This window comes from Polypterus senegalus, chromosome 10 (assembly GCF_016835505.1).
Source record: "Polypterus senegalus isolate Bchr_013 chromosome 10, ASM1683550v1, whole genome shotgun sequence".
NCBI lineage: Eukaryota > Metazoa > Chordata > Cladistia > Polypteriformes > Polypteridae > Polypterus > Polypterus senegalus.
Window position 1 is genome coordinate 32,181,047 of NC_053163.1, and position 27,540 is coordinate 32,208,586.

The window sequence follows — 27,540 nt, forward strand, 5'->3', positions numbered from 1 at the left end:
TTAATTGTGGTGTATGACTATTGGCTGTGTGTCATTATATAACAGGCTTGGTGGATTAAAAATCCATTCTTTAAACCCATGACTGTGCTGGGCATTACACGTACTGAGGGTTGGGTCTCAATGGTGCCCTCTACTGGTTACAATAGACATAACATTACAGATTTGCTTAAACAGACTGGAAAACAATGTACAGCAGTTTGGAATTGATCGACACAAAGAGGATCCAAACAAAATATGTCCTTTAATATTATTATTGTGCTATGGCCAGTTGACAAAAGATGCGAGAAAAGCAAAAACTCCAGTCAGGACCATCCCCTGGAGATAATAAGCCTGGGAGGGTTCCACGACAAGGTATAACAGACAAAGTCAGACAATCACCTGGCCCCCCACACCCTCCAGGTCATTCTACAGTAAAGTCAGGCTGCAGAATCTTTCCATTAATTAATTCCAAGGCTACCAGTATTTCAGAGGTCTTTCCCATCAGTAGGAAAGCAGCTTGGAAGTAGAGCAGTGACACTGAAGAGAGAAACGTAGTTGAAGAGGAGTGATATAACAATGGAGGGAACTTTTTGTGGTAGCAATCGTAGGCATTGCTACTATTTGCCCCCTACATTTACTGAGAGATGACATTACTCACTTATGACAATATAATAATACTAATTCCTTACATTTAATAGCACTTTTCTCACTACTCAAAGCACTTTAGTGAGTGGGGAGCCACTTCAGCCACCATTAATGTGCAGCATGTACCTGGGTGATGTGACGGCAGCTATTTCTGTGCCAGTACACTCTCCTTAAATTAGCTGTTAGGTGGTGAAGCGGCGAGAGAGCTAGAAACAGGGGATGATTAGGGGGCAAGAATAATTAGGCCATGGTGGGCAATTTAGCCTGGACATTGGGATACACCCTACTCTTTAAAAAGGATGCCCAGGGGCCTTTTATGACAAGAGAAAGTCAGTACCTCAGTTTTACGTCTCATCCGTAGGACAGCACCATTTTTACAGCATGGTGTCCCTGTCACTGCAGTGGGGACGGGTGCCCCTCACTGTCATAGTTTGTTTAGGGATAAAGAAATTTGGCTTAAAGGTATTTTTGACCATAAGTTTCTGTGTTATCCTGTTTGGCTTTGCCATCTTGGCTTGGTAAACGTCTGGATTTGACGCAAGCGTATTTAGACTCTCTTCAATATATGCTGCTGCCTCCGGCCAAGCTAGCTAAAAAAACTTTACAAGGGAGTGTGAGACAGTGCAGGTTCTGAATGAGGCATCCTTGGAGGACAGTGTGATCATGAGCATTTGGCACTAATGGGTAGCTGGCACCATAGGGGCATTAGACCTGTTGTGAACAGGGATATTGGACATACAGAGAAGGACTGAGCTATTCTCATAACAGATAATGCCAGAGACTCGCTGTGATAGAGACCAGGGAGTTCAGAAGTATATAACTGTCTGGGACTTTAAAGAGAAGCCGTGGCTCCAGGCTGTAATTAAGGGTTGCAGAAGGAGGTTGTATAAAAAGAACGTTGTAGGACTCCCTGAACCAAGGAAATATTTCTGGGGTTACACGGGAAGTTAACGTATGAATCAAGTATAAAAGGCCACACCCTGCCAGAGCTTAGTGAAAGTAGAAATGAGAGATGAGGCTCACTGCCAAAAAGGCTCAACAGACAACTGAAGAACAGCCTCAGCCATTTTTAGTATGTTTTGGCAAACATACAGTAAGTAGGCATAGCACCCTGTGGGCCGGCATTCTGCTTCTCAGTTTCTTGTACTTGTACTGTCTGGGTGTTACTTTGTCTGTTTGGCACACATCATACAGTTATGACTGATATTTAAATTTGTATTTATACAACCAATATTAATATATGAAAGGCTACAGTGCTGCTTAAAAGTAAGTGAACCCTTCAGATTTTTCCATATTCTTCCAAAAATATATCTTAAAAAATCATCAGTTTTTCACACAAGTCCTAAAAGTAATATGTAGAACCCAGCTAAACAAATGAGACATCATACTTAGTCATTTATTTATTGAGGAATATCACCCTCTATTACATATCTGTGAGTGTCAAAAGTACAGGTGCTGGTCAGAAAATTAGAATATCCTGACAAAGTTGATTTATTTCAGTAATTCCATTCAAAAAGTGAAACTTGTATATTAGATTCATTCATTACACACAGACTGATGTATTTCAAATGTTTATTTCTTTTAATTTTGATGATTATAACTGACAACTAATGAAAGTCCCAAATTCAATATCTCGGAAAATTAGAATATCAATTAAGACCAATGCAAAAAAAGGATTTTTAGAAATGTTGGCCAACTGAAAGGTTAAAACATGAAAAGTATGAGCAGGTACAGCACTCGATATTTAGTTGGGGCTCCTTTGGCCTGGATTACTGCAGCAATGCGGCGTGGCATGGAGTCGATCAGTCTGTGGCACTGCTCAGGTGTTATGAGAGCCCATGTTGCTCTGATAGTGGCCTTCAGCTCTTCTGAATTGTTGGGTCTGGCGTATTGCATCTTCCTCTTCACAATACCCCATAGATTTTCTATGGGGTTAAGGTCAGGCGAGTTTGCTGGCCAATCAAGAACAGGGATACCATGGTCCTTAAACCAGGTACTGGTAGCTTTGGCACTGTGTGCAGGTGCCAGGTCCTGTTGGAAAATGAAATCTGCATCTCCATAAAGTTCGTCAGCAGCAGGAAGCATGAAGTGCTCTAAAACTTCCTGGTAGACGGCTGCATTGACCTTGGACCTCAAAAAACACAATGGACCAACACCAGCAGATGACATGGCACCCCAAACCATCACTGACTGTGGAAACTTTACACTGGACCTCAAGCAACGTGGATTCTGTGCCTCTCCTCTCTTCCTCCAGACTCTGGGACCTTGATTTCCAAAGGAAATGCAAAATTTACTTTCATCAGAGAACATAACTTTGGACCACTCAGCAGCAGTCCAGTCCTTTTTGTCTTTAGCCCAGGCGAGACGCTTCTGACGCTGTCTCTTGTTCAAGAGTGGCTTGACACAAGGAATGTGACAGCTGAAACCCATGTCTTGCATACATCTGCTTGTGGTGGTTCTTGAAGCACTGACTCCAGCTGCAGTCCACTCTTTGTGAATCTCCCCCACAGTTTTGTTTCACAATCCTCTCCTGGGTGCAGTTATCCCTATTGCTTGTACACTTTTTCTACCACATCTTGTCCTTCCCTTCGCCTCTCTATTAATGTGCTTGGACACAGAGCTCTGTGAACAGCCAGCCTCTTTAGCAATGACCTTTGGTGTCTTGCCCTCCTTTTGCAAGGTGTCAATGGTCGTCTTTTGGACAACTGTCAAGTCGGCAGTCTTCCCCATGATTGTGTAGCCTACAGAACTCGACTGAGAGACCATTTAAAGGCTTTATGCAGGTGTTTTGAGTTAATTAGCTGATTAGAGTGTGGCACCAGGTGTCTTCAATATTGAACCTTTTCACAAAATTCAAATTTTCTAAGATACTGAATTTGGGACTTTCATTAGTTGTCAGTTATAATCATCAAAATTAAAAGAAATAAACATTTGAAATACATCAGTCTGTGTGTAATGAATGAATCAAATATACAAGTTTCACTTTTTGAATGGAATTACTGAAATAAATCAGCTTTGTCTTGATATTCTAATTTTATGACCAGCACCTGTATGTGAACATTTGCTTTTAGTATTTGGTGTGACCCCCTTTGGCAGCAATAAGTGCAACTAAACATTTCTGGTAGGTCTTAAACAGTCCTGCACATCGGCTTATAGGAATCTAAGTCCATTCCTCCATACAGAATTAGATAGATAGATAGATAGATAGATAGATAGATAGATAGATAGATAGATAGATAGATAGATAGATAGATAGATAGATAGACAGATAGACAGATAGATAGATAGATAGATAGATAGATAGATAGATAGATAGATAGATAGATAGATAGATAGATAGATTAGATACTTTATTAATCCCAAGGGGAAATTCACATACTCCAGCAGCAGCATACTGATAAAGAACAATATTGAGTTAAAGAGTGATAACAATGAAGGTATAACAGACAGACAATAATTTTGTATAGTATTAACGTTTACCCCCCCCGGGTGGAATTGAAGAGTCGCATAGTGTGTGGTCTCCTCAGTCGGTCAGTGAAGCAGGATGGTGACAGCAGTCTGTCGCTGAAGCTGCTCCTCTGTCTGGAGATGATCTTGTTTGGTGGATGCAGTGGATTCTCCATGATTAACAGGAGCCTGCTCAGCGCCCGTCGCTCTTCCACGGATGTCAAACTGTTCAGCTCTGTGCCTACAATAGAGCCTGCCTTCCTCACCAGTTTTTCCAGGCGTGTCTCAATTCAGGGATGTTCCTGGGTTTTCTCAAATGAACTGCACACTTCAGGTCCTTAGACAACATTTCTATTGAGTTAAGGTCAGGACTTTGACTTGGCCTTAACAAAACCTTTATTTTACTCTTCTTAAACCACTCTTTAGTAGAACGAGTTGTGTGCCTGTGAGGTCATTGTCTTGCTGCATGACCCAGTTTCTCCTGAGATGTAGTCCACAGACAGATGTCCTGACATTTTCCTTTAGAATTCACTGGTATCATTCAGAATTCATCTTTCCGTCCACAATGGGAAGCTTTCCTGGCCCAGACGCAGCAAAACAGGCCCAAAGCATGATACTACTGCCGCCATGTTGCACAGATGGGATGAGGTTTTCATGCTGGAATGCAGTGTTTTTCTTTATTCAATCAGAACACTTCTTATTTGAACCAAAAAGTTCCCTTTTGATCTCATGTGTCCATAAATTATTACTCCAGTAGCTTTCAGGCTTGTCCACATGCTCATCAGCAAACTGGAGATGGGAAGCAATGTTTTTTGCAACTCTGCCATGCACACCACTGTCTCCTCCTGATGGTGGACTCATGGACATTAACATTAACCAATGTGAGAGAGGCTTTTAGTTGCTTAGACATTTCCCTTGGTTCTTTGGTGATCTATGTTGGTCATCCATGTCTGAAGAGAGTAACAATAGTCTTAAACTTCATTTGTACTGTTACAATAGATGGAGCTATACCAGCGCTTGACCCGACACAGACAGACATGGGAGGCACACTAATAAAAACACAAGTTTTTATTTTTTTCTCTTTCTTTGCCTGTGGGCAACACCTTCCCTGTTTCCCACAGGCACAACACAGTCCCAACAAACACTAAACACACAAACAGTACTTTTTCTTGTTCTTTTTCTTCTCCACTCCTCTCCGACTCTGGCTCCCAGAGTGGTGGCTGCTGGCTCCTTTTATAGCCCACCCAGAAGTGCTCCAGGCGTTTGGTGACCTATTTCCGGCTGCACTTCCAGGTGTGGCGGAAGAACCGCCCACACGTGCTCAGGAACAGCCACAGCAACCCCTGGCGGCACCCCCAGATCCCAGCAGGGTTATAGAGAACTTCATCTCCTTTGAAGCTCTGCGGGAATCCAAGGTACCACTGCCAAATAGGGGGGATGCCATCTAGCGTCCCGGGGGAGGTAATGTTCTGACCAGGCTTGCTCCCCCAGTCCATACAGTGAAGAGGCGTCCCGGCCATCTGTGGCAGTACACAACCTGTCTGACTGTGGATTGGTGCAGTCCAGACTCTTCAGTAGCCTTTTCCAGCCTGATGAGCATCAACAATTCCTTTTCTCTAAAATGCCCTTTGTCCTTGGCATGATGCACTGATCCTGTACAAATGTGTTTGAAGATGAAGCCCTTGATAGAAACCCGTTCTTTTAATATAAACAGGGTGCCCATTCTCACCTGATTAGCATCACGTTGATTGACAACACCTGACTCGAATCTCACCTTCAAAATACCCGCTAGGTTCACAGACCTTTGCCACTCACAGATATGTCAGTCTGGGTGGTTTTCCTCCATAAATAAATGACCACATATGATATTTTTGTCTCATTTGTTTAGTTGGGTTCTCCATATCAACTTTTAGGACTGGTGATGTTTTAAGTCATATTTATGCAGGAATATGGACAATTCTGAAGGGATCACTAACTTTCAAGCACTACTGTATATTTAATATTACTTTTTTTGTCTGATTTCATTGAAGATTTATTTAGTATGTACAGTACCTAAAAAAAGTATTCACCCCCTTGGACATTTTCAGATTTTTTTCTGGACAATATTAAAGTACAGTGAATTAAATTTATTTATTTTTTCACACTGATCAACAGTAAAAAGTTGCAAAGATCATCTTGTGGAACTGCATAGAACTGATGAAAACGTGAAAGGAAAACACTAGTGCAAACAAAAATAAAATCAAAAGCATCTAATAATGGTAATTGTTACAACTACGGTAGGTCCCAAGCACATAGTTCCAAAAATACCCACTAGAGGGGGAAACTGTCTAACCCGGCTAGTAACAAGGGCAAACAAAGAATCTTTATATTTAGAAATATTTATTCTTCAGCTGAAAAGTGCTCTGTAATGCTGTACTGCTTTGAAGAGCACAAAAGACATACAATGTCCATGGAAACCTAGCCAAAAGCAAACAACAGTCCCAATATAAAATCCCACAAATAGTCACAAATATAAGGCAAAATGTTAAAAACCAAGCAACCACAAGCACAGTAGAATTCACAAAAGACACATAAACTCACCACTCCTGAGAACCGCCAGGAACCTTTCGGATTTAAAGGGCGGAGGGCAGTTCCTGGTGGTGATTGGCGGGTGGCCCCTCCACTTGGGGGACCACCCACAAAATGCATAGAACATAACACAGGCAAAGAAAATACTGCAGATAATGAACAAAAATGACACTAACATAAATAAATGGCTCAAGAAAGAACAAAAAGGACATAAAACATGCCTAACTTTGAACCCCAACCACGGAAGGAACCCTGGCTGAGATGTAACACTAATAATTTAAACTCAGATTTCACATTATTTCTACTGATGACCTGTTTCAATTCAAAAGAATACAAGTTCCTATAAAATTGTGTTTTGCAATGGCCATCAACAGGGAAAAGTAGAAGAAATTAGGAATTGACCTAATTCAGCAAGATTTTACTCACAGATAATTGTGTATAGTGAGTCATAGACATCATAAAGGTTTGGGGCAGCCACCTGTATATTGTTTTTCTGGCTGCAAAAGTTGATTTGAAGTAGCATGATGTTCATAGAACAGAGTCCAAAACAGAACTGACTTGCATTGAGACAAGATGGCGGTTTTAACAGAAAGAATGGGAAATGATGTCATCGGGGCCAGAACCGGAAGTGACGTCTTCATGATCGGAAGATATGTCATCGCCGGCGCCAGAATCAAGCGGGATTTCCCGAGAAAGGTCTGCAAGAGACTGAGAGATAAGAGTTAGCACACTCCGCTGCCCCCTGGTCTGGCATAGAATTACTGTTATTTAGGCCCTTTAGCTGTTTCCCATGCGCACGTGTGTGACAATAGCTTGTTCAAAAGTAAGCAGTTCCAGCAACCTAATAGTAGTATTATTAGACTGAGGTGACCTACAATACTTGAGATACAATTGGTTTCTTTTCTTTTGGTTCTTTTTCCAGCTAGATGAAGTGCTGACGGTCACACAGTGTCAGCAGCAGGACTGGAACTCACAACCTCAGGGACTGAAGTCCCAAACTGTTTTGTTTTTACACAAACAGCAAAAGCAAAACATTAATAGAGACGCAGCAATTATCAGACTTCCGCCATGTTACTTGCTGAAGATACTTATTTTACAAGTTCCAGCAAAAACATGTGCAGGCACATCACATATCTTATGCAATTGTTTGGTAACATAAAATAGTCCTTATATTTAGTATTACATTTTCACATATGCATAACACAAACCTTAACCACTACATCACACTGCCTGCCAATAACATTAGCCCTTGGTAAAAGAGAGAAAAAATACAAATACTGTATGCAGAAAAGCACTTACATTGTACTTTTGATACATCAAATTACCGATGGCACTATAACTGACACCCATTGCCATATGGAATTTCCTGGGCATAGCTGGTTAACACATCTAGCTCTGTTATATTGTATATTTACAGCATGTTACATTTTATTAAAGTTATGTCATGTTATGTTCGATGTTAACTGAATTTAATTACTTGCATGCTGATTGCCCCCATGCCAACCTGTTTATCTGGTCATTGAGAGCCAGTTCATTTTCTAGCTTCACTGGTAGAGAAAGGGAGAACCAGCTGTGACCCAGACCCCCGTCCTTTTCCCTTATTTTTTCGTCAATTCAAGCTCCATTTTTTAAACTATTGTAGGCTTGTAAACCCACTTTGTGCCATACTGATGTCATGTCCAGTGTTAGTCCCTGCCCTGAAGTCGCTGTTGTTCAGGATTGGCGAGGGTAAAATGGTAGATTGATGGCTTGTTCATTGATTCATTCGATCGTTTTCTAACCCGCTTAGTCCTGAACAGGGTCACAGGGTTCTGCTGGAGCCAATCCCAACTAACATAGGGCACCAGACAGGAACAAACCCTGGACAGCGTGCCAGCCCATCACAAGGTGAACACACACACACGTACACACACACTCCCCAAGGACAATTCAGAAACGCCACCTCACCTAACCTGCATGTCTTTGGTGTGTGGGAGGAAACCCACATAGACACGGGGAGAACATGCAAACTCCACGCGGAGATGACATGAACCCTGGTGTCCTTACTGTGAATCTACCACTGCACCACCATGCTGCCTCATCCATTCATTTATTCAATTAATTAATTTATTAAATTAATTAACCTAAAAATGCAGTCTTCATGAACTAAATACCCACAGCTGCCTCATTCCATTACTTCCCATGATGTCAAGACCTAATTTATAACCTGCATTCATTTTTCGGTATCTACTCGTGACTTATTTTCTGTTTGGGCTTTGATAGGCCACTTTCATTGTCTCATTTTTTACAACCCTTTCACTTTCAGCACATCCTTATCTTCAAGTTGTGTAATCAGCTCATTATTCATCTGTTATCCCCAGACAGTCAGATCCCATCTGCTCACAACTACAGACTGGCCATATCACTCTTTAGGGTTAGAAATTAGGAGTCAGAAAGTCACACGCAGTGCCACCAAATACGTGACATGGCAGCTGCATGCAGGAGGTTCGCTGCCTTTACCAACCTTTAGTCACATTCTGTGGGCTTTCCGCAGTGTTGTTTTATTTCTTTATTTTTTTGACTCAACAGACAAGACTTTTTGCTGGTACAGCCTCTCAGTTCTCATTTATTTTATCAAGGGATGATACTTTTTCTTTATTGCAGACGTGGGATTCACAAAGTATTCAGACTCCTTCACTTTGTTCACATTTTCCTATGTTACGGCCTTGTGTTAAAAGTGTTTACATTAGTTTTTGCGACATCAAGCAACACTCAATGCCCTAGAATGACAACATGAAAACAGGATTTTAAACGTTTTGCACATTTATTAGAAATAAAAAGTCTTCAGAAAGTATTCTGATGCTTTGCTATGACACTTGATAGTTCAGGTGTATCCCATTCTATTGACCGTTTGGAGACCACCTGTGGTCACTTCATTTAATTAGACCTGATTAGGAGGGTCACAAACCTGGGTGACACTCTAGTTTAGGTACTGCAAAGACGCATTGATTACACATTTACTGTTATGTAACAAGACCTTAACAAACATTTCTTTGGATCTTCATAGCACATACAAAGCTTCAGTAAGGTGGGAGCTCATCTTTGCAATGTGACCTGCTAACAAGATTTCATGTTGAAGTGGTTTGAGGTGGCTTTAGTGAGACCTGTGAATTCTTCACATTACCAAGTAATTTTACCATCATGTCAATATGCCACAATGGAAAGAGATGAATAACCGATCTACTGATCAAGTGTTATGAAGACCAAGAGAAGCCTTTGTTAATGTTTTTTTACATAAGAACAAATGAGCAATAAATGCACTTTTGCAGTACCTAAACTTAAGAGTTTGCCACACCTGCATATAGAAGGTCCCACAGCTGGGCAAAACCAAGCCATGAGATCAAAAGGATTTGCCTACAGAGCTTGGAGACAGGACTGTGTCAAGACAAAGACCTGGGGAAGGCTGCACAAAAATTCCTGCAAAATAAAAGGCTCCCAAGAGCACAGTGGCCTCCATAATTCTTAAATGGAATAAGTTTGGAACAGCCATGACTCTTCCTAGAGCTGACACCTGGGCCAAATTGAGGAAATGTGGAAGAAAGGCCTTGGTATAAGAGGTGACAGACAACAAATTGGTTAATCTGGCTGAACTCCAGAGAACCAGTGTGGAGATGAGAGAGACTTCCAGAAGGCCAGCCATGACTGCAACACTCCACCTACCTGGGGTTTGTGAAGAGTGGCCAGACTGAAGCCTCTTCTTAGTAAAAGACACGTGGAAGCCCATTTGGAATTTGCAGAAAGACACCTAAAGAACTCTTAGACTGTGAGAAACAAGATTCTATTGTCTGATGAAATCAAGCTTAGTATCAAGTCTGGAGGAAACCAGGCAGTGTTTATCACCTATGCAATGTCATTCCAACAGTGAAGCATGGTGGTGGGCAGCATCATGCCATGGAGTTGTTTCTGAGCAGCAGGGACTAGAAAACTAGACATGGTTGACAGAAAGCTGAAAAGAGATAAGTACGGAGATATCCTTAATAAAACCCTACTCCAGAGAGCTCTGAAGCTCTGTCTGGGCTGAAGGTTCACTTTCCTCAGGACAATAACTCTAAGCACAAATCAAACACAACACAGGAGTGGCTTTAGGGACAACTCTGGGAATGTCCTTTAGTGGCCCAGCCAGAGCCCGGATTTAAAACCAATCAAGAGAGACATGAAATTAACTGTCCACTGATGGTCTTCATGCAGCCTGATGGAGCTTAAAGAGGATCTGCAGAGAAGAATGGCAGAAAATCCCCAAATCCAAGTGTGCGAAGCTTGTCATGTCAAACCCAAGAACACCCCAGGCTGTAATAACTCACTTCCAAAGGGGCTTCAGCCAAGTATTGAGTGAAGGGTCTGATTACTTGTGTCAATGTGATATTTCAGTTTTTTTATTTTGAATACATTTGAAAAGTTTTGAAAATTCTGTTTTTGCTTTGTAATTTCAGGGTTTTGATTGATGAGGGAAAACAGCACAAAGCTGCAAAATAACAAAATGTGAAAAACGTGAAGGGGTCTGAATACTTTCTGAATCCACCATCCATATTCTTAATGTACCTTTAATCTTTTTATGTTTAACATTTTTAAACTTCATTGTCATCTCAGGATGTGCCCAAAATATTTCAACTTCCTTTTAGCCATAGGTAGTTCCAACATGCACTTCTCTTCTGAATCTGATCAACTTCTCAGTCATGCAGTCCATGATATGTGCGTTAATGACTGTGACTCTTGATGTAAACGTACACACCCACTGCTGATTGATCCATTCAGATTTGTATAGTCAAAGTGGCACCTCTAGATTTCCGTATCCAATTTAGGTAAACCGTTTCCTCCGGGCGCTCCGGTTTCCTCCCACAGTCCAAAGACATGCAGGTTAGGTGGATTGGCGATTCTAAATTGGCCCTAGTGTGTGCTTGGGGTGTGTGTGTGTGTTTGTGTGTGTCCTGCGGTGGTTTGGCACCCTGCCCAGGATTGGTTCCTGCCTTGTGCCCTGTGTTGGCTAGGATTGGCTCCAGCAGACCCCCGTGACCCTGTGTTCGGATTCAGCGGGTTGGAAAATGGATGGATGGATTTAGGTAAGCCAGAGCTTTTTCTTGGGCTTCAATGCACATGAAGTTGTCAACAACACTGGACAATTGCTAATATAGTAGGCTTAATCCTGATATAACTGTGAAATATATAATTTATCACAAAATAAAGAGACATTGGGAAGATTTGGGACAGCCACCAATATATTTCCTGGCTGCAAATTTGATTAAATAGAACAGACATCTTCACACGACTGAGTCCAAAACAGAGCTGACTGCTGTCTTAAGATGGTGGCTTTTTAAATGGGAGTAAAGGAAGTGATGTCATCAGGGCTGGAACCAGAAGTAACATCATTGGCTGCCCCAGGACCGGGTGGGACTTCCCGAGAATGGTCTGCAAGGAATCGAGAAAGAGAATCAGTGCACTTCGCCACCCCATGGTTGGGCGTGGAATTACGTTTATTCAAGCCCATTAGTTGTCCCCTAATCATGCGTAGTGTGTGACAAAATGAATAATGAAATTGTTGGAGTTGCAGTGTCTAAACAGTATTTAGCATGATATCACCTACATCTGCTATTATGGCATTGTGTAACCTGTTGAATCAAATCTTTACTTTGATATTAGACTGGGAATGTGATATGGTGGATCTTCCATTTCAACAAGCAATATTCCGGCAGCTTGTTTGCATCCAAGCAGAAAGGCTTAGAGATTTATAATCATCATGTTCATCTTTGTTATTCTTAAACCCATTTATTCCTGTTCAGGATCATGTAGGGCCAAAGTCTATCCTGACAGCATTGAAGGCATAGCAGGAGCCAGTCCTGGACAGGGAGCCAGTCCGTTGCAAACTTCAGATTACATTTCTTGTTAATAATATAATGTTTGTATAAAATGTGTAACTAAACTCACAAGTATTTCTTATTTCAAAAAACATTTAAGTTTTAATGTTTTAATTAGGGCAGCCTTTTTAACCGAAAAATATGTACTTAACGGTCACTTTTATTAGGTACACCTGTTCAACTCCTTGTTAACGCAAATATCTAATCTGCTAATCACATGGCAGCAACTCAATGCATTTCAGCCTGTAGACATTGTCAAGACGACCTGCTGAGGTTCAAGCCGAGCATCAGAATGAAAAAGAAAAATGATTTAAGTGACTTTGAACATGGCATGGTTATGGATGCCAGACAGGCTGGTCTGAGTATTTCAGAAATTGCTGATCTACTGGGAATTTCACGCCCAACCATCTCTAGGGTTTACAGAGAATAGTCCAAAAAAGAGAAAATATCCAGTGAGTAGCAGTTATCTGGGCAAAAATGTCTTGTTGATGACAGGTCAGAGGAAAATGACCAGCCTGGTTCAAGCTGATAGAAAGGAAGCAGAAACTCAAATAACCACTCGTTACAACAGAGGTATGCAGAAATATGAACACACAACACGTCGAACCTTGAAGCAGATGGGCTACAGCAGCAGGAGACAACACAGAATGCCACTCCTGCCAGCTAAGAACAGGCAACTGAGACTACAATTCACCAAAATTGGACAGTAGAATATTGGACAAACGTTGCCTGCTCTGCTGAGTCTCACTTTCTGCTGTATTCGGAGGGCAGGGTCAGAATTTGGCATCAACATCATGAAAGCATGGATCCATTCTGCCTTGTATCAACAGTTCACGCTGATGGTGGTGGTGTAATGGTGTGGGGGATATGTTCTTGGTACACTTTGGGCCCCTTAGTACCAATTGAGCATCGTTTAAATGCCACAGCCTACCTGAGTATTGTTGCTCACCATGTCCATCTCTTTATGACTGCAGCGTACTCAGATTCTGATGGCTACTTCCAGCAGGATAACGCACCAAGTCACAAAGCTCAGATCATCTCAAACTGGTTTGTTGAACATGATAATGAGTTCACTGGACTCAAATTTCCTCCACAGTTAGCAGATCTACTAGAGCATCTTTGGGATGGAACAGGAACAGGAGATTTACATCATGGATGTGCAGCTGACAAATCAGCAGCAACTGTGTGATACTATCATGTGCATATGGGGACTAAAATCTCTGAAGAATTTTTTCAGCACCTTGTTGAATCTATGCCATGAAGAATTACAGCAGTCCTGAAGGCAAAAGGGGGTCCAACCTGGTACCAGCAAGATGTACTTAATAAAGTGGCTGAGGACTGTATAGTTTACACACATTTTACACACTGAAACAGACAAGGGACATCTTACAGACCAAAAAAACAAGACTATGTAGTAATGCTTTAAATCCTGACCTGCTGCCATCTTTATCTCCATTCTCCAGTTATCTTGTAAATGATTGCGCCTCTATTGTTTGTTAGTTGACTAATGCAGTCTCTCGAGTAGAGTTCAGTCTTTGTCATAGTCATTGTTTACTGTCATCACCCCATTCAGAGAATGTTTTCTATCTTCTTGGGTCAGCTTGAGATGGACAGAAATGGTAGCCAGCCATCTCATCTCCATTTTAGCTTGGTTAACTGTCTTGTGTCTTTAATCTTCCTTCTGAGGTTTATTTGCTACCAAAGTGGTATCTCAACCTTCATGTCATCAAGGGGAGACACTGAGGAGGCAGTAAAAAGAATTCAAAACGACCTGGACAACTTTCAGAACTTGGTAAATACCTGGAAAATGCAGTTTAATGTAGAAAATTTTAAAAGGCTACACATGGGCAAAAGGAACGTCAATTGTAAATACAAGATGGGAAACAATATCCTACAGGAAGCTGGCTCAGAAAAGGATTTAGAGGTTTATGTTGTAAAATAGGGCGGCACGTGGCGCAGTGGTAGCGCTGCTGCCTCGCAGTTAGGAGACCGGGTCCTCCCTGCGTGGAGTTTGCATGTTCTCCCCGTGTCTGCGTGGGTTTCCTCCGGGCGCTCCGGTTTCCTCCCACAATCCAAAGACATGCAGGTTAGGTGGATTGGCGATTCTAAATTGGCCTGGGTGTGTTTGTGTGTGTCCTGCGGTGGGTTGGCACCCTGCCCAGGATTGGTTCCTGCCTTGTGCCCTGTGTTGGCTGGGATTGGCTCCAGCAGACCCCCGTGACCCTGTATTTGGATTCAGCGGGTTAGAAAATGGATGGATGGATGTTGTAAAATAATTTCAAAATTCCTTATTTCTATTAAGAGAACTATGGGGCTTTGCCCCCTGCTCACTTTGCTTGCCAACCCGCAACTTCACGTTTCTGTCGCTATGTGAATTTCACTTTCACCAAACAACATTGGGAAGAAACACTACTTTTCCCTGATGGCAACACGAATTAGACGATCTACAAGTCTCTGACTTAAAGTTTAAAGCCAAACAGTATTTACATACTTCTGTTATATCACCTATGCTCATATATTCGACCTCTTTTCGCTTTTACCTTTTCATCAATATTGCATTGAATTTTGATTCCATGTTTGGAATTACATTGTGACAACGCAACGTATAACTGCCCGTGAGTGAATATCGTTTCTTTCTCTCTACAAGAAATGTGTCTGACAATAGCATTTACACAAATGAGAAATGTTTGAACCATCTGTGTGGCTATGTGGGCAGGACTTTTTCAAATGTCTTTGCATGAGCTCTTGTCTCACAGGGTTTGAAATTTTCTCTCGCGGGATTTCGCTTTCACCAAACAAAAAATATTTTAATTCTCACAGATATGCCTCTTCATTGTGAAGAAACACTACTTTTTTTTCCCTGATGGCAACACGAATTAAGACGATCTAGACGTTTCCGACTTAAAGTTTAAATCTGAACAATATATTCAATTTCTTTTGGCTGTCCTGTTATTTCACCGAGTAATAATTCTGTTTGTTTGTGCTAATGCGATCTTTGCTATCCTTTTTTTGAGACTTCTGAATTTTCATACTTCCGTTATCTCTAACCTGCTCTGTGTAATGCGCCAACATTTTTGAATTCTTTATGATGTTCTACTTTGTCATCTACTCTTTGTCTTTTATTTCCAGCCCTAGGTGTGGTTAAATCTCTTGGCACAACGTCTCGACTAGCGGGAAGTGAAAGTGTCTCCCTGAGAAAATCACGTCTTGTCTCCTTCCAAGATTTTTTTTTTATAATAGAGAGATTTAATTCTATCCTTTTAAGATGATAATTATGGCAATCTTTTTCTTATCTTTAGCTTAAGTTTTTCAAAATCTTTCTATTTTTGGCATCACTACAGTTTTTATTAGGTTATCCTTCTTGGTATGAGAATGAGAACACAGAGGTATAGTTTAATTTTTAGCACTACTGTTTTAGTTAGACGTGGTTTTGTATTTCAATGTTTAGTGGTGTTGTCTCACAGGTACTGGCCCTGGCAATGTCTCTGTTTGCATGTCCTCCAAATGTCCATGGAGACTTTCTCTGAGTGCTCCTGTCTTCCACTCACATCCAAAGCAAGACCATTTTCAGTTTATTTACTCTGTGTGTTTGTGACTATACAAATGGCTGGCACTCCATCCTATTTTGGTTCCTGGCTCCATATATTGCATAGTACGTACACATACTCTGTGTTCTGTGGTTCATAAAAGGCTTCACTCAAGAGCTCTTTGTATGCTTGCAATTTGACAAAACTATGAATTTAAGACAAGGATTGAAAACTTTAATGCCAAGAGAATGTGCAAAGGGAGCAGCACAGCAATACACTTAAACTTGGTGGTGACACTTCACAGCACACTGCACTCCCTCAAGCAGACAGTGTTTAGGAGAATTCAGCAACATCATTTTTGGAATAAGTGGCTGGGATCTCTGGTGCCTAGTTTCTAAAAAAAAAACATGCAGCGTCTTAAAAAAGAAAAGTGGGGCAAGATGATTCCTGTTTATATGAGTGCATCAAAATCCACAATATGAAGGGGCATCTTTTAAAGGTTTTTTTCTCTATGTCAGATCCCCTCCGCCATACAGAAAAAAAAATGTTGGATGTCAGATCCCCTCCTCAACCCAGCCATAGGGGATGCACAAACCAGTGTGTTTCTTCATGCTGTTCTCAAGCCCCGATAAATATGAAGGGTTACGTCAGGAAGGGCATCCAGTGTAAAATTTTGCCAAATCAATATGCGGACCACAATACAAATTTTCATACCGGATCGGTCGTTCCTGGGTTAACAACGACCATCACCAGTACTGTTAGCCAACAGGGTGCTGGTGGAAATTGGGCTACTGTTGGCTTAAGAAGATGAAGGAGAAGGAGAGGGGGGAGATGTGTCCAGAGGCAGGAGGAGAGGAAGAAAGTAAAGAGAGTGGAACTGAGGGTTGGAACTTTGAATGTTTGCAGAATGACTGGTAAGGGGAGAGAGTTAGCAGATGTGATGGAGAGAAGGAAGATTGATATATTGTGCGTGCAAGAGACTAAATGGAAAGGGAGTAAGGCCAGGTGGATCGGAGATGCATTCAAATTGTTCTATCATGTTGTGGATAGGAAGAGACATGGAGCAGAGGTTATTCTGAAGGAACAGTATGTCAAGAGTGTTTTGGAGGTGAAAAGAGTGTCAGACAGAGTAATGATTATGAAGCTGGAAATAGGAAATGTGATGATAAATGTTGTTAGTGCATATGTCCCGCAAGTTGGGTGTGCAATGGGTGAGAAAGAAGATTTTTGGAGTGAGTTGGATGAAGTGATGAACAGTGTACCCAAGGGACAGAAGGTGGTGATTGGAGCAGATTTCATTGGACATGTTGGTGAAGGGAACAGAGGAGACGAGGAGGTGATGGGTAGGTATGGTGTCAAGGAGAGGTATGAAGAAGGTCAGAGGATAGTGGATTTTGCCAAAAGGATTTACATGGCTGTGGTGAATACATATTTTAAGAAGAGGGAGGAACACAGGGTTACGTACAAGAATGGAGGAAGATGCACAGGTAGGTTACATCCAATGCAGAAGAGTCAATCTGAAGGAGATTGAAGACTACAAAGTGGTGGCAGGGGAAAGTGTAGTTAAGCAGCATAGGGTGGTGGTCTGTAGGATGACATTGGAGATCAAGAAGAGGAAGAGAGTGAGGACAGAGCCAAGGATTAAATGGTGGAAGTTGAAAAAGGAAGACTGCAAGGCTGAGATTAGGGAGAACGTGAGACAGGCACTGGGTGGTAGTAAAGAGTTACCAGACAGCTGGGAAACTACAGCAGATGTAGTAAGGGTGACAGCAAGAAGGTTTCTTGGTGTGACATCTGGACAGAGGAAGGAGGAAAAAGAAACCTGGTGGTGGAATGGGGTAGTACAGGAGAGTATACAGAGGAAAAGGATGGCGAAGAAGAAGTGGGATAGTCAGAGAGATGTAGAAAGTAGACAAGAGTACAAGGAGATAAGGCACAAGATGAAGAGAGAGGTGGCAAAGGCTAAAGAAAAGGCATATGATGAGTTGTATGAGAAGTTGGACCCTAAGGAGAGAGAAAAGGATCTGTACCGATTGGCTAGACAGAGGGACCGAGCTGGGAAAGATGTGCAGCAGGTTAGGGTAATAAAGGATAAAGATGGAAACGTACTCACAAGCGAGGAAAGTGTGTTGAGCAGATGGAAAGAGGACTTTGAGAGGCTGATGAATGAAGAGAACGAGAGAGAGAAGAGGTTGGATGATGTGGAGATAGTGAATCAGGAAGTGCAATGGATTAGCAAGGAGGAAGTAAAGAAAGCTATAAAGAGGATGAAGAATGCAAAAGCTGTTGGTCCAGATGACATAGCTGTGGAAGCATGGAGGTGTTTAGGAGAGATGGCAGTGGAGTTTTTAACCAGATTGTTTAATGGAATCTTGGAAAGTGAGAGGATGCCTGAGGAGTGGAGATGAAGTGTATTGGTGTCGATATTTAAGAATAAGGGGGATGCGCAAGACTGCAGTAACTACAGGGGGATAAAATTGATGAGCCACAGCATGAAGTTATGGGAAAGAGTAGTGGAAGCTAGGTTAGGAAGTGAGGTGATGATTAGTGAGCAACAGTATGGTTTCATGCCAAGAAAGAGCACCACAGATGTGATGTTTGCTCTGTGGGTGTTGATGAAGAAGTATAGAGAAGGCCAGAAGGAGTTGCATTGCGTCTTTGTAGACCTGGAGAAAGCATATGATAGGGTGCCTCGAGAGGAGTTGTGGTATTGTATGAGGAAGTCAGGAGAGGCAGAGAAGTATGTAAGAATTGTACAGGATATGTATGAGGAAAGTGTGACTGTGGTGAGGTTTGTGGTAGAAGTGACGGATACATTCAAGGTGGTGGTGGGATTACATCAGGGATGGGCTCTAAGTCCTTTCTTATTTGCAATGGTGATGGACAGGTTGACAGACAAGATTAGACAGGAGTCCCCGTGGACTATGATGTTTGCTGATGACATTGTGATCTGTAGAAAGTGTAGGGAGCAGGTTGAGGAGACCCTGGAGAGGTGGAGATATGTTTAGAGAAGGAGAGGAATGAAGGTCAGTAGGAACAAGACAGAATACATGTGTGTGAATGAGAGGGAAGGTGGATGAGTTTAACTACTTGGGGTCAACAGTACAGAGTAATGGGGATGGTGGAAGAGGAAAGAGGAAAAGAGGAAGGCCTTAGAGAAGGTTTATGGATGTGCTGAGAGAGGACATGCAGATGATGGGTGTAACAGAACAAGATGCAGAAGACAGGATGATATGGAAGAAGATGATCCGCTGTGGCAACCCCTAACAGGAGCAGCCGAAAGAAGAAGAAGTCGGATCCCCTCCCCTATCCCTAGCCCTAGTGGCCAAGATTCCTTAAGTAGTTGATGAGCTTCCAGGAAGTGGCATTAGACAGGAGACTGCTTCCATCCAGAAGGGATATGGAAGAAAATACTGATGGAGTCTGAGGAGTTTGATTAAGCAAACTGAAATAATATAGTACAGCCATGATGCAAATAATATGATAATTGGGGTTAACAGAGGTATCTCTTTTTGTTATTAAACTTATTGCTCCTGTTTATATTTCCCTAAGGTTCAAAAGACTTACCAAAAAAATGAAAGGGATTTTGATACTCATGCTTACAGAAGGGAGACAGAAGCAATCAATATTATTGACAAAAAGGATGAGGTAAGTTACTACAAATGATAAGAGGTCCACAGGAGAATTTATAAGATATTGCAAGTCATTTTTATAAAAGTTTGTTTTCTTTTTTTTTTTCAAAAATAATTATATTATAAGCATCTACTATAGTTGCATATTAGTGAATAAGTTCAAAACTGTGCAATGTTTCAGTTCACTTGGAACCGTACACTGTATCACCCAGTAAATGTCTGTTTAAAAGTTGAAGGCTGTAGGCACCAGCTATTTAATGTGTGTGTGTGTGTGTTTTTACCATGTGATGGACTGGCACTCTGTCCAGCTGCTTTTCCTGCCTTGCACGCTATAGCCCCTGACATAGATAAGTGGGTAAAAATGTTGGCTGGATGGAAGATCACCAGAACTCTATCCAATAAAGCATCTTTGGGATGTAGTGGAAAGGGAGATTCTTTATCATAGATGTGCAGCCGACAAATCTGCAGCAACTGCGTGATGCTATCACGTCAATATGAACCAAAATCCCTGAGGAATGTTTCCAGCACCTTGTTGAATCTATGTCAAGAAGAAGTATGGCAGTTCTTAAAGCAAAAGGGGGTCCAACCCGGTACTAGCAAGGTGTACCTAATAAAGTGAGGGTATATTGAATCACACATTGGATCCTAGGGGGCACACAGTTGTCAGGGTCAGGAGTGGATCACAACGAGGGCATCACATGTACAGTGTTTAAAAAAAAATAAAAACCTCTGCTGGGAAGTTTTCACATAATATTGTTATACAAAACAGAATAACAGTGGATCTCAATTGGCTTTTTTGACACGGATCAACAGAAAAGTAGTCTTCAATGTCAAAGTGAGAGCAAAACTCTGCAGTTTAACAAATTACAAATATAAAACACAAAATTACTGATCACATGACTATTCACCCCCTTTAATATGGCACCCCCAAATCATCACTGCTGTAGTCAATTGGATTTGGTAGTCACATCATTAGTTAACCGGAGGTCACCTGTATGGGTCTTCAATTGACTGCAATATAAATGCACCACATCTGGAAGGTCCAACTTGTGGCGAGTATATATCATAAAGTAACCTACACAATGAAGACAAAAGAACACTCCAAGCAACTCTGTAAAACAGTAACTGAAAAGATCAAGTCAGGGTATGGAGACAAGAAAATATCCAGGTCACGGAATATTCCTTGGGGTCGAGTTAAATTACACATTAAGAAATTGAAAGAGTATGACAGAGCTGTAAAACTGCCTAGAACAGGTTATCCAGAGTAATCTTGCAAGAAAAGACAAGAGAGGGAGGACATTAGGAGGGATATGAGAACTCTGAAGATGTGACAAACTACAGTGGAAAAGATTGGAGAGACAACTGTTGGCCTGGTGCTTCACTGGTTGCACCTTTATGGGAGAATAGTGAAAAGAAAGCCACCGTTTTAAAAAAAAAATAAAAATGCCACAGCATCTTGGGTAGAGTTTGCCATAAGGCACACTGAGAACTTTGAAGTAATCCAGAAGGACATACACTTGAGCTTATTGACCATCAGATTAATCACTGCACATTATCAATAACATGCCACTCCCACTGTGAAGAATGGTGGTGTGGGGATGCTTCTCTGCCTCAGGTCCTGGAAAGCTTGTGATGGTAAAATGAATGCAGTAAAATCTGGGGAAATCCTGGAGGAAACCCTGAAGCAGTCTGCAAGAAACCTTCACATTGGGAGAAGATTTGCTGTCCAGCAACACAACAACCACACAGGAATGGCTTAAAAACACAAACGTGAATGTCCTGGAGTGACCAAGTTAGAGTCGAGATCTCAGTCCAATTGTAGCTGGATATGACAAAGGCTGATAACATAGGTTCACCAAACCTGACCAAGCCTGAGATGTTTTTTAGTAAAACAATGTGCAAAGCTAATAGAGACCTGCCCACACAGAACAACGACTTCCAAAGGTGCATCTAAATACTGGCTTGGAGGGAGTGAATACTTACGTGATCAATTATTTTGTCTTTTATATTTGTAATGAATTTAAACCACTTAAATAGAGATCTGTTTTGATTTTGGCATTGATCAGTTTCAAAATATTCAATTTAAATCCACTGTGATTCAGTTTTTTTATAACAATAAAATGTGTAAACTTAAAGGGGGTGAACACTTTTTAAAGGCACTGTAAGTGGGCATGCGGTGCTGTTGTAAGAATGTGAGAGAAATAAGAGGTCAGAGAATGATGCAGACTGAATAAACAGCCACAGTATGACCCATCTTCTGCTAGATTAACTTGACACTGATGTGGGTTCTTCCCATCGTACCTTGAATGCATTTGTTTCTTTCCCTTTTTTTGTTTTTAACTTGTATTTAATTTATTTAAAGCATGTGACATTTCATACAATCAAATTAAACTTAACAAAACTTAATTCAATTCAACCCGCACCCATGGCATTTGTTTCTTTTCTACTTTTTCATTTACGTTATTTGTTTCGCTTTCCGCAGCATAAAGATGTGAATTTTGCTGAAGAGTGGGACTGGAGGAGGCATTCCTCAAAAGTGAGTTCAGCATGTGACAGATCTAATTTGGGGCAATGTAGCTCATATTAGCACTGAAATATCTGTGGGAAATATTGCCTGCATCAAATGTTATATATTATTAAGACAGTTTAAATGTCGACAGCAAAAACACCTATTGAGTGTTTGTTGCTACTATAGAATTCACCCTGCCTTGCCTTTGCTATCTGACACTTCCTGATCATGTTCAACATACAGTACTCCATTTAATTCACTGCTGTGCACCCTTTGATTGTGTCTGATACATGACCTAACACCTTTCTGCATTATGGACTAAAATGATTATGGCGATGTCCTCAAACCTCTCAAAATGTTCTAAACCTGTAGGGATGTTCTTATGGGAGCATCAATGCTTCTTTAATGCAATGCAGGCAGGGCTTCTGCAACCATAATTTTGATGCTAAAGGGAAAACACTTACCTTGTTCTAGCAGTGAATAAATAGATAAAACCCTAGTTTTACATCATGAACCTTATCATCTTGCATTTCCTAATTTAATGCAGCAGTTGGTATCTTTTTTAAATGTCACTTTTTCTATTCAGTCATTAATAAGTTAATTTAGTATCTTTTGCATGTTTACAAAGTTTAAGATGGCTTTCCCTTTAGTGTCCATTTCAAAACTCCTACTTTTTTGGTCTTTGTGATTTTTTTCTTTTTATTCTTAATTATTCTAATGATAGCATTAGAATCAAAACATAAAGCCAATGCTAAGACTGCATAAAACTCCCTTTTCATTTCTCTGTTCTTTAACAAACATTCCAGAAGGACACGGGGAATGAATATGTCTATAGAAGCCAGACTGAGCTGGATCAGAGCCAAGTCATAAAAGACAAGGTGAGTCTGAAATGGGTGGAAGCAGATGGTGGGCTGGGGGGAGGGAGAAACAGGCTGCCATATTGTCTCTGGTCAAGTGTCAAGTGCAAGTATGCACAGTAGCTCAAGGGCAAGGGTGCTCACATTCGGTCCTGGGGGACCACGGTGGCTGTATGTTTTTCTTTCAACCCAGCTTCTTAGTTAGAAGTCCACCCTTACCATTAACAGAACTTATTTAATTTTATGGTTTGTTAGTGTTTTCATTTTGCCACGTCAGGTCATTCTTACATTGTAGATTTTTCCTTTCCAAGGATAACTTCCAGATGATCTGTGCCATTGGACAGATTAGTAATTCCCAGTTATTCACCCTTTTCTCTTCCATTTCATTCTAAATATTTTATTAAAACAGGAAGATTGTGGGTTCACTTCCCGGTTCCTCTCTGTGTGGATAGCACTTTTGAGTACTTAATTATTATACTTCATGATGAACACACAGTGATATAAATTAGGGTCTGACTACTTCACTTTCTGCACACATCTTTTTGCCTGTCACTCCAAACTCAGTAACCCATAATGATAAAATGGAAATAAGTTTTCAGAAAGGTTTTCAAACTTATTGAAAAAATAAAAAAAACGGAAATCTCCCATTTAGAAAACTATTCAGAAACCTTGCTATGGCATTCCAAATTGTGGTCATGTGCATCCTGTTTCCTTTATTAATCCTTCAGAATGTTCTAGAACTTGGAGTCCATCTGCAGCAAACTGAAATGACTGGACATCCTTTATAAAGGCACATTCTTGTGTGCCTTGTAAGGTATGTAAGGACAACAAATAAGCCACAAAGTCCAAGAAATCTCAGTAGACCTCCACGCTCCAACTGTGGTAAGGCACAGATCAGAAGAAGGGCATAAAACCATTTCTAAAGCTTTGTGTGCTCCCAAGAGCACAGGGGCCTTAAGAATTGTGAAACGGAAGAAATTTGGAACCACTACGATACTTTCTAAAGTTGGCCATCCAGCCAAACTGAGGTTACTGAGAACCCAATGGTCACTTTAACATAGCTTCAGAAGTACTCTGTTGAGATGGGAGAACCTGTCAGAAGAAGGGTGGCCATCTTGGCAGCATTCCATCAGCTGATTATAATAGAGTGGATAAATACAAGTCACCCTTGAGCAAAAGGTATATCACAGCCCACTTGGACTCTGAGGCCATGAGGAAAAAAATAGTGAACTGTGGTCTGAACAGATGAAAATTGAACTCTGTCTCGTTTAAAATTGTCCAGAATGTTTCCAGGGCAAGATAAAATTATTTTAAAGTCTCTCCCTTTCAAAGATCCAAGAGGAAAATGGGAAAACTATCTCTTAATCAATATATCAGAAAAGGAGTGGAAAGTAGCAATGCAGAGACTTCACTCGAGCTCCATATGCGCAAAGCATACAATTATTTAAATCAAAATTATATATCGAGCACATCTGTCTCACCTAAAACTGTCCAAAATGTTTCCAGGGCAAGATCCAATGCAGCAATCAAGTTCCAGCCTCATTGGGTCACATGTTCTGTGCCTGCACCAAATTAACATCATTCTGGACCAAAATCTTTAAATGCCTTTCAGAAAGCCTTGGTGACACAATCCCTCCTAACCCATTAACAGCTGTGTTTGGTGGATTTCCATATGGTCTTAAAGTGAAGAAGGACAATCTATAATTCCCTTTACTACACTATTGGTACAAAGACTTATCTTGCTCAACTGGAAGAATCTTAACTCACCTATTCTAAGTCAGTGGGTACCTGATGTTATACACTATTTGAAACTGGAAAAAATCTAATTCTCACTTAGAGGATCTGTGCAGAACTTTTTTAAAACCTGGCAGGATCTAATCAATAACATTTTAGATTAATCTCTTAAAGCACTGAGGAAGCAGATTCTCTCTCCATTTCTTTTTCTTCTCCATTTATCTTTATCCACTTATTAAACTCATCGATTTACTTATTTTTACTAGCTTTAAGATTGACTCTGTTGGCCATGCTCTCGTTCTCAGAGGTTTGGGTTGATGTGTTTTCAATCCTACGTTTGTAAAAATTGATCTACTTGTATGAATGACTACAATAAAATTAAAAAAAAAGAACTCTTTGGGCAGAACTCCAAATATTATGTCTGGCAAAGACCAGGCACTGCTCATCTCCTGCCTAATTCCATCCCTACGGTAAAGCATAACGGTAGCAGCATCATGTTATGGGAGTGCCTCTGAGTGACAGTGTCAGGGAGACTGATCAGAATTGAGTGAAGGATAAACGCAGCTAAATTCACATATTGAATACAAAGTGTCCTCAGACTAGGGTGACAGTTCACATTTCAGCACATCAATAGCCTGAAGCATACAGTGAAGACAACTTCTCTGACTTTCTTTGAGTGCCCAGACTTAAAATCCTGTAGAATATCTGTGGAGAAACCAGAAAGCTACCGTTTACAGATGTCTCTCATCCAATCTAATGGAGCTAGAGAGGATATGCCAGGAAGAATGGGATAAACTGCCCACATACAGGTATACAGGATCTGAACAAACAAATTCATTAAATGAAACGCATAAATACTCTTTGAGCAGCAATATATTCAGCAGCAATAATAGACTTCCAATAAAACACCTGAGATGGAACATAAACCTGCAGCCACTGTGGCCCTCCAGGACCAAACCTGAGGATCCCTGGTAGAGTGTCATTATAGATCCTGCCAAAATCAGCTTTTGAGCTCTTTGTGTATTGCACAGTGAACAGACAAACATGTGTCAATTCTAATATAGTATTATACAGTCTGATTTCTGCATCTTTAAGATAGTATTTAACAATGAAAGATGACATGTTCTTGTCAATGCCACGATCAATAAGAATAGCTCTTTACTTTCACGTGCTAGCTGTGCGTAAATATTTACCAAATAGGTTTTATAAGTATCAATCTAAATTCCAGGGCCTGTGTTTTCCATTATAGGGTCCCAGACAGCCTGAACCTATCGTGCACTAGAAGGCAGTGCATCTCAGGGCACACTCAAGCAAGTGGGTCAGCTTTAGAATCAAGTAGCCTAACATAACAGATGCATTTTATCCAAATCAAATTTGAATAGAGGTCAGCCTAAATGATTAAACATCAGTCTGGGGGACTGTTTAGGCACAAGTGTTACAAGGCAGGTTACAAAATTGATCATCACAAGTGAACAGCTCAGAACAAAATGAAAGCTAGTTACAGTTCCTAGATTACAAAATCTAACAGGTAGCATCAGTTAGACAGAAATTCATCAAACAAAAGAGTTGACTTCTTAAACCCACTCAGGGAGTCAGAATTTCAAATGGAAGTTTAGCAGCTTGTTCCACCAGCTAGTAACTACACATGAAGAGTCTGGACTGAGATTTGATGCATTGCAGAGGGTCGCATCACCAGACCCGAGAGGCTGAGAATTCAATCTTTAAGATTTTGCGAGAAACTGGAGCACCCAGACAAAATCTATGTGGCCACACTAAGAATATTTAAAATTCAGATAAGCAGCAAGAAAAGTAAGAATTAAAATCCATTTTCCTGGACCATTGAGGCTGAAGCACTGTGCTGCACATCCTCACTCTGACACACTAACACTGAGTACTTTCAGCCTACAAATTATTCACTAGACGTGCATCAGGAAATGTTACTAGGGCTCCTTTATACCAATAGCAATATGCCTGCATAATGACTGTGACTGCCAAGACAGAAGATTTCTTTCTTCTTAAATCTTCTTCCTGTTCGGTCATTGCGGTGTGTGTTTAGACCATAGTATGTGTTTATATATATATATATATATATATATATTTATCTATTTATGCATTTATTTATTTATTTATTTATTTATTTAAAGAGCGTATTTAAAAAGCCAGATTTCCCCAAGATCAAATAAAGTTCTACGTATCTGTCTAAGCCGGAGTGAGAACAACTTTATGCTGCCTGTTCTCTCTCTCTGACACACTAATACCAAGTACTTTCAGCCAACAAATTATTCAGCCGAAGTGTGTCAAGAAACATTACTGGGGCTCCTTTATGCCAAAGGAAATATGCCTGCATAGTGCCTCACTGTGACAGCAAAGTCAGAAGTTTTCTTTCTTCTTAAATCTTCTCCCTTTTTAGTCATTGTAGTGTGTGATCAGATCATAGCGTGTGTTTGTATTTATTTGTCTATTTACGCATTTATTTATTTCAATTGTTTCTATAAAATGCTGAATTACTCCCTGGGGACAAATAAAGTTCTAAGTATCTAGAGTGAGAACAACTTTAAAAATGACATCAAACAACTCACTGCTACAATGCAGATTGTAAAGGATTGCAGCCTTACACAACTTTTAGCAAAGGATCATAGTCTAAAATGTTTCTTCTATGGCTTCCATCAAAATTGTTAACAAAGGCTGTGTGGTGGCTTTGTGATATTATTCTCTAATGGTGATGGACTGTTTCAAATGTAAAATGTACATCAT

At 40.8% G+C, this 27,540-nt stretch overlaps 1 protein-coding gene across 1 annotated transcript in view; it reads left to right on the plus strand.

Moving 5' to 3' along the window:
- The window catches only part of LOC120538153 (serine/arginine repetitive matrix protein 2-like), a 69,220-nt gene that overhangs the window by 37,369 nt on the left and 4,311 nt on the right, over nt 1–27,540 (plus strand). Inside the window, exons 10-12 of the mRNA XM_039767590.1 lie at nt 19,607–19,702; nt 22,169–22,222; nt 23,002–23,073. Of these exons, the coding sequence (XP_039623524.1) occupies nt 19,607–19,702; nt 22,169–22,222; nt 23,002–23,073 (222 nt within the window). The remainder of the gene's footprint in view (nt 1–19,606; nt 19,703–22,168; nt 22,223–23,001; nt 23,074–27,540) is intronic.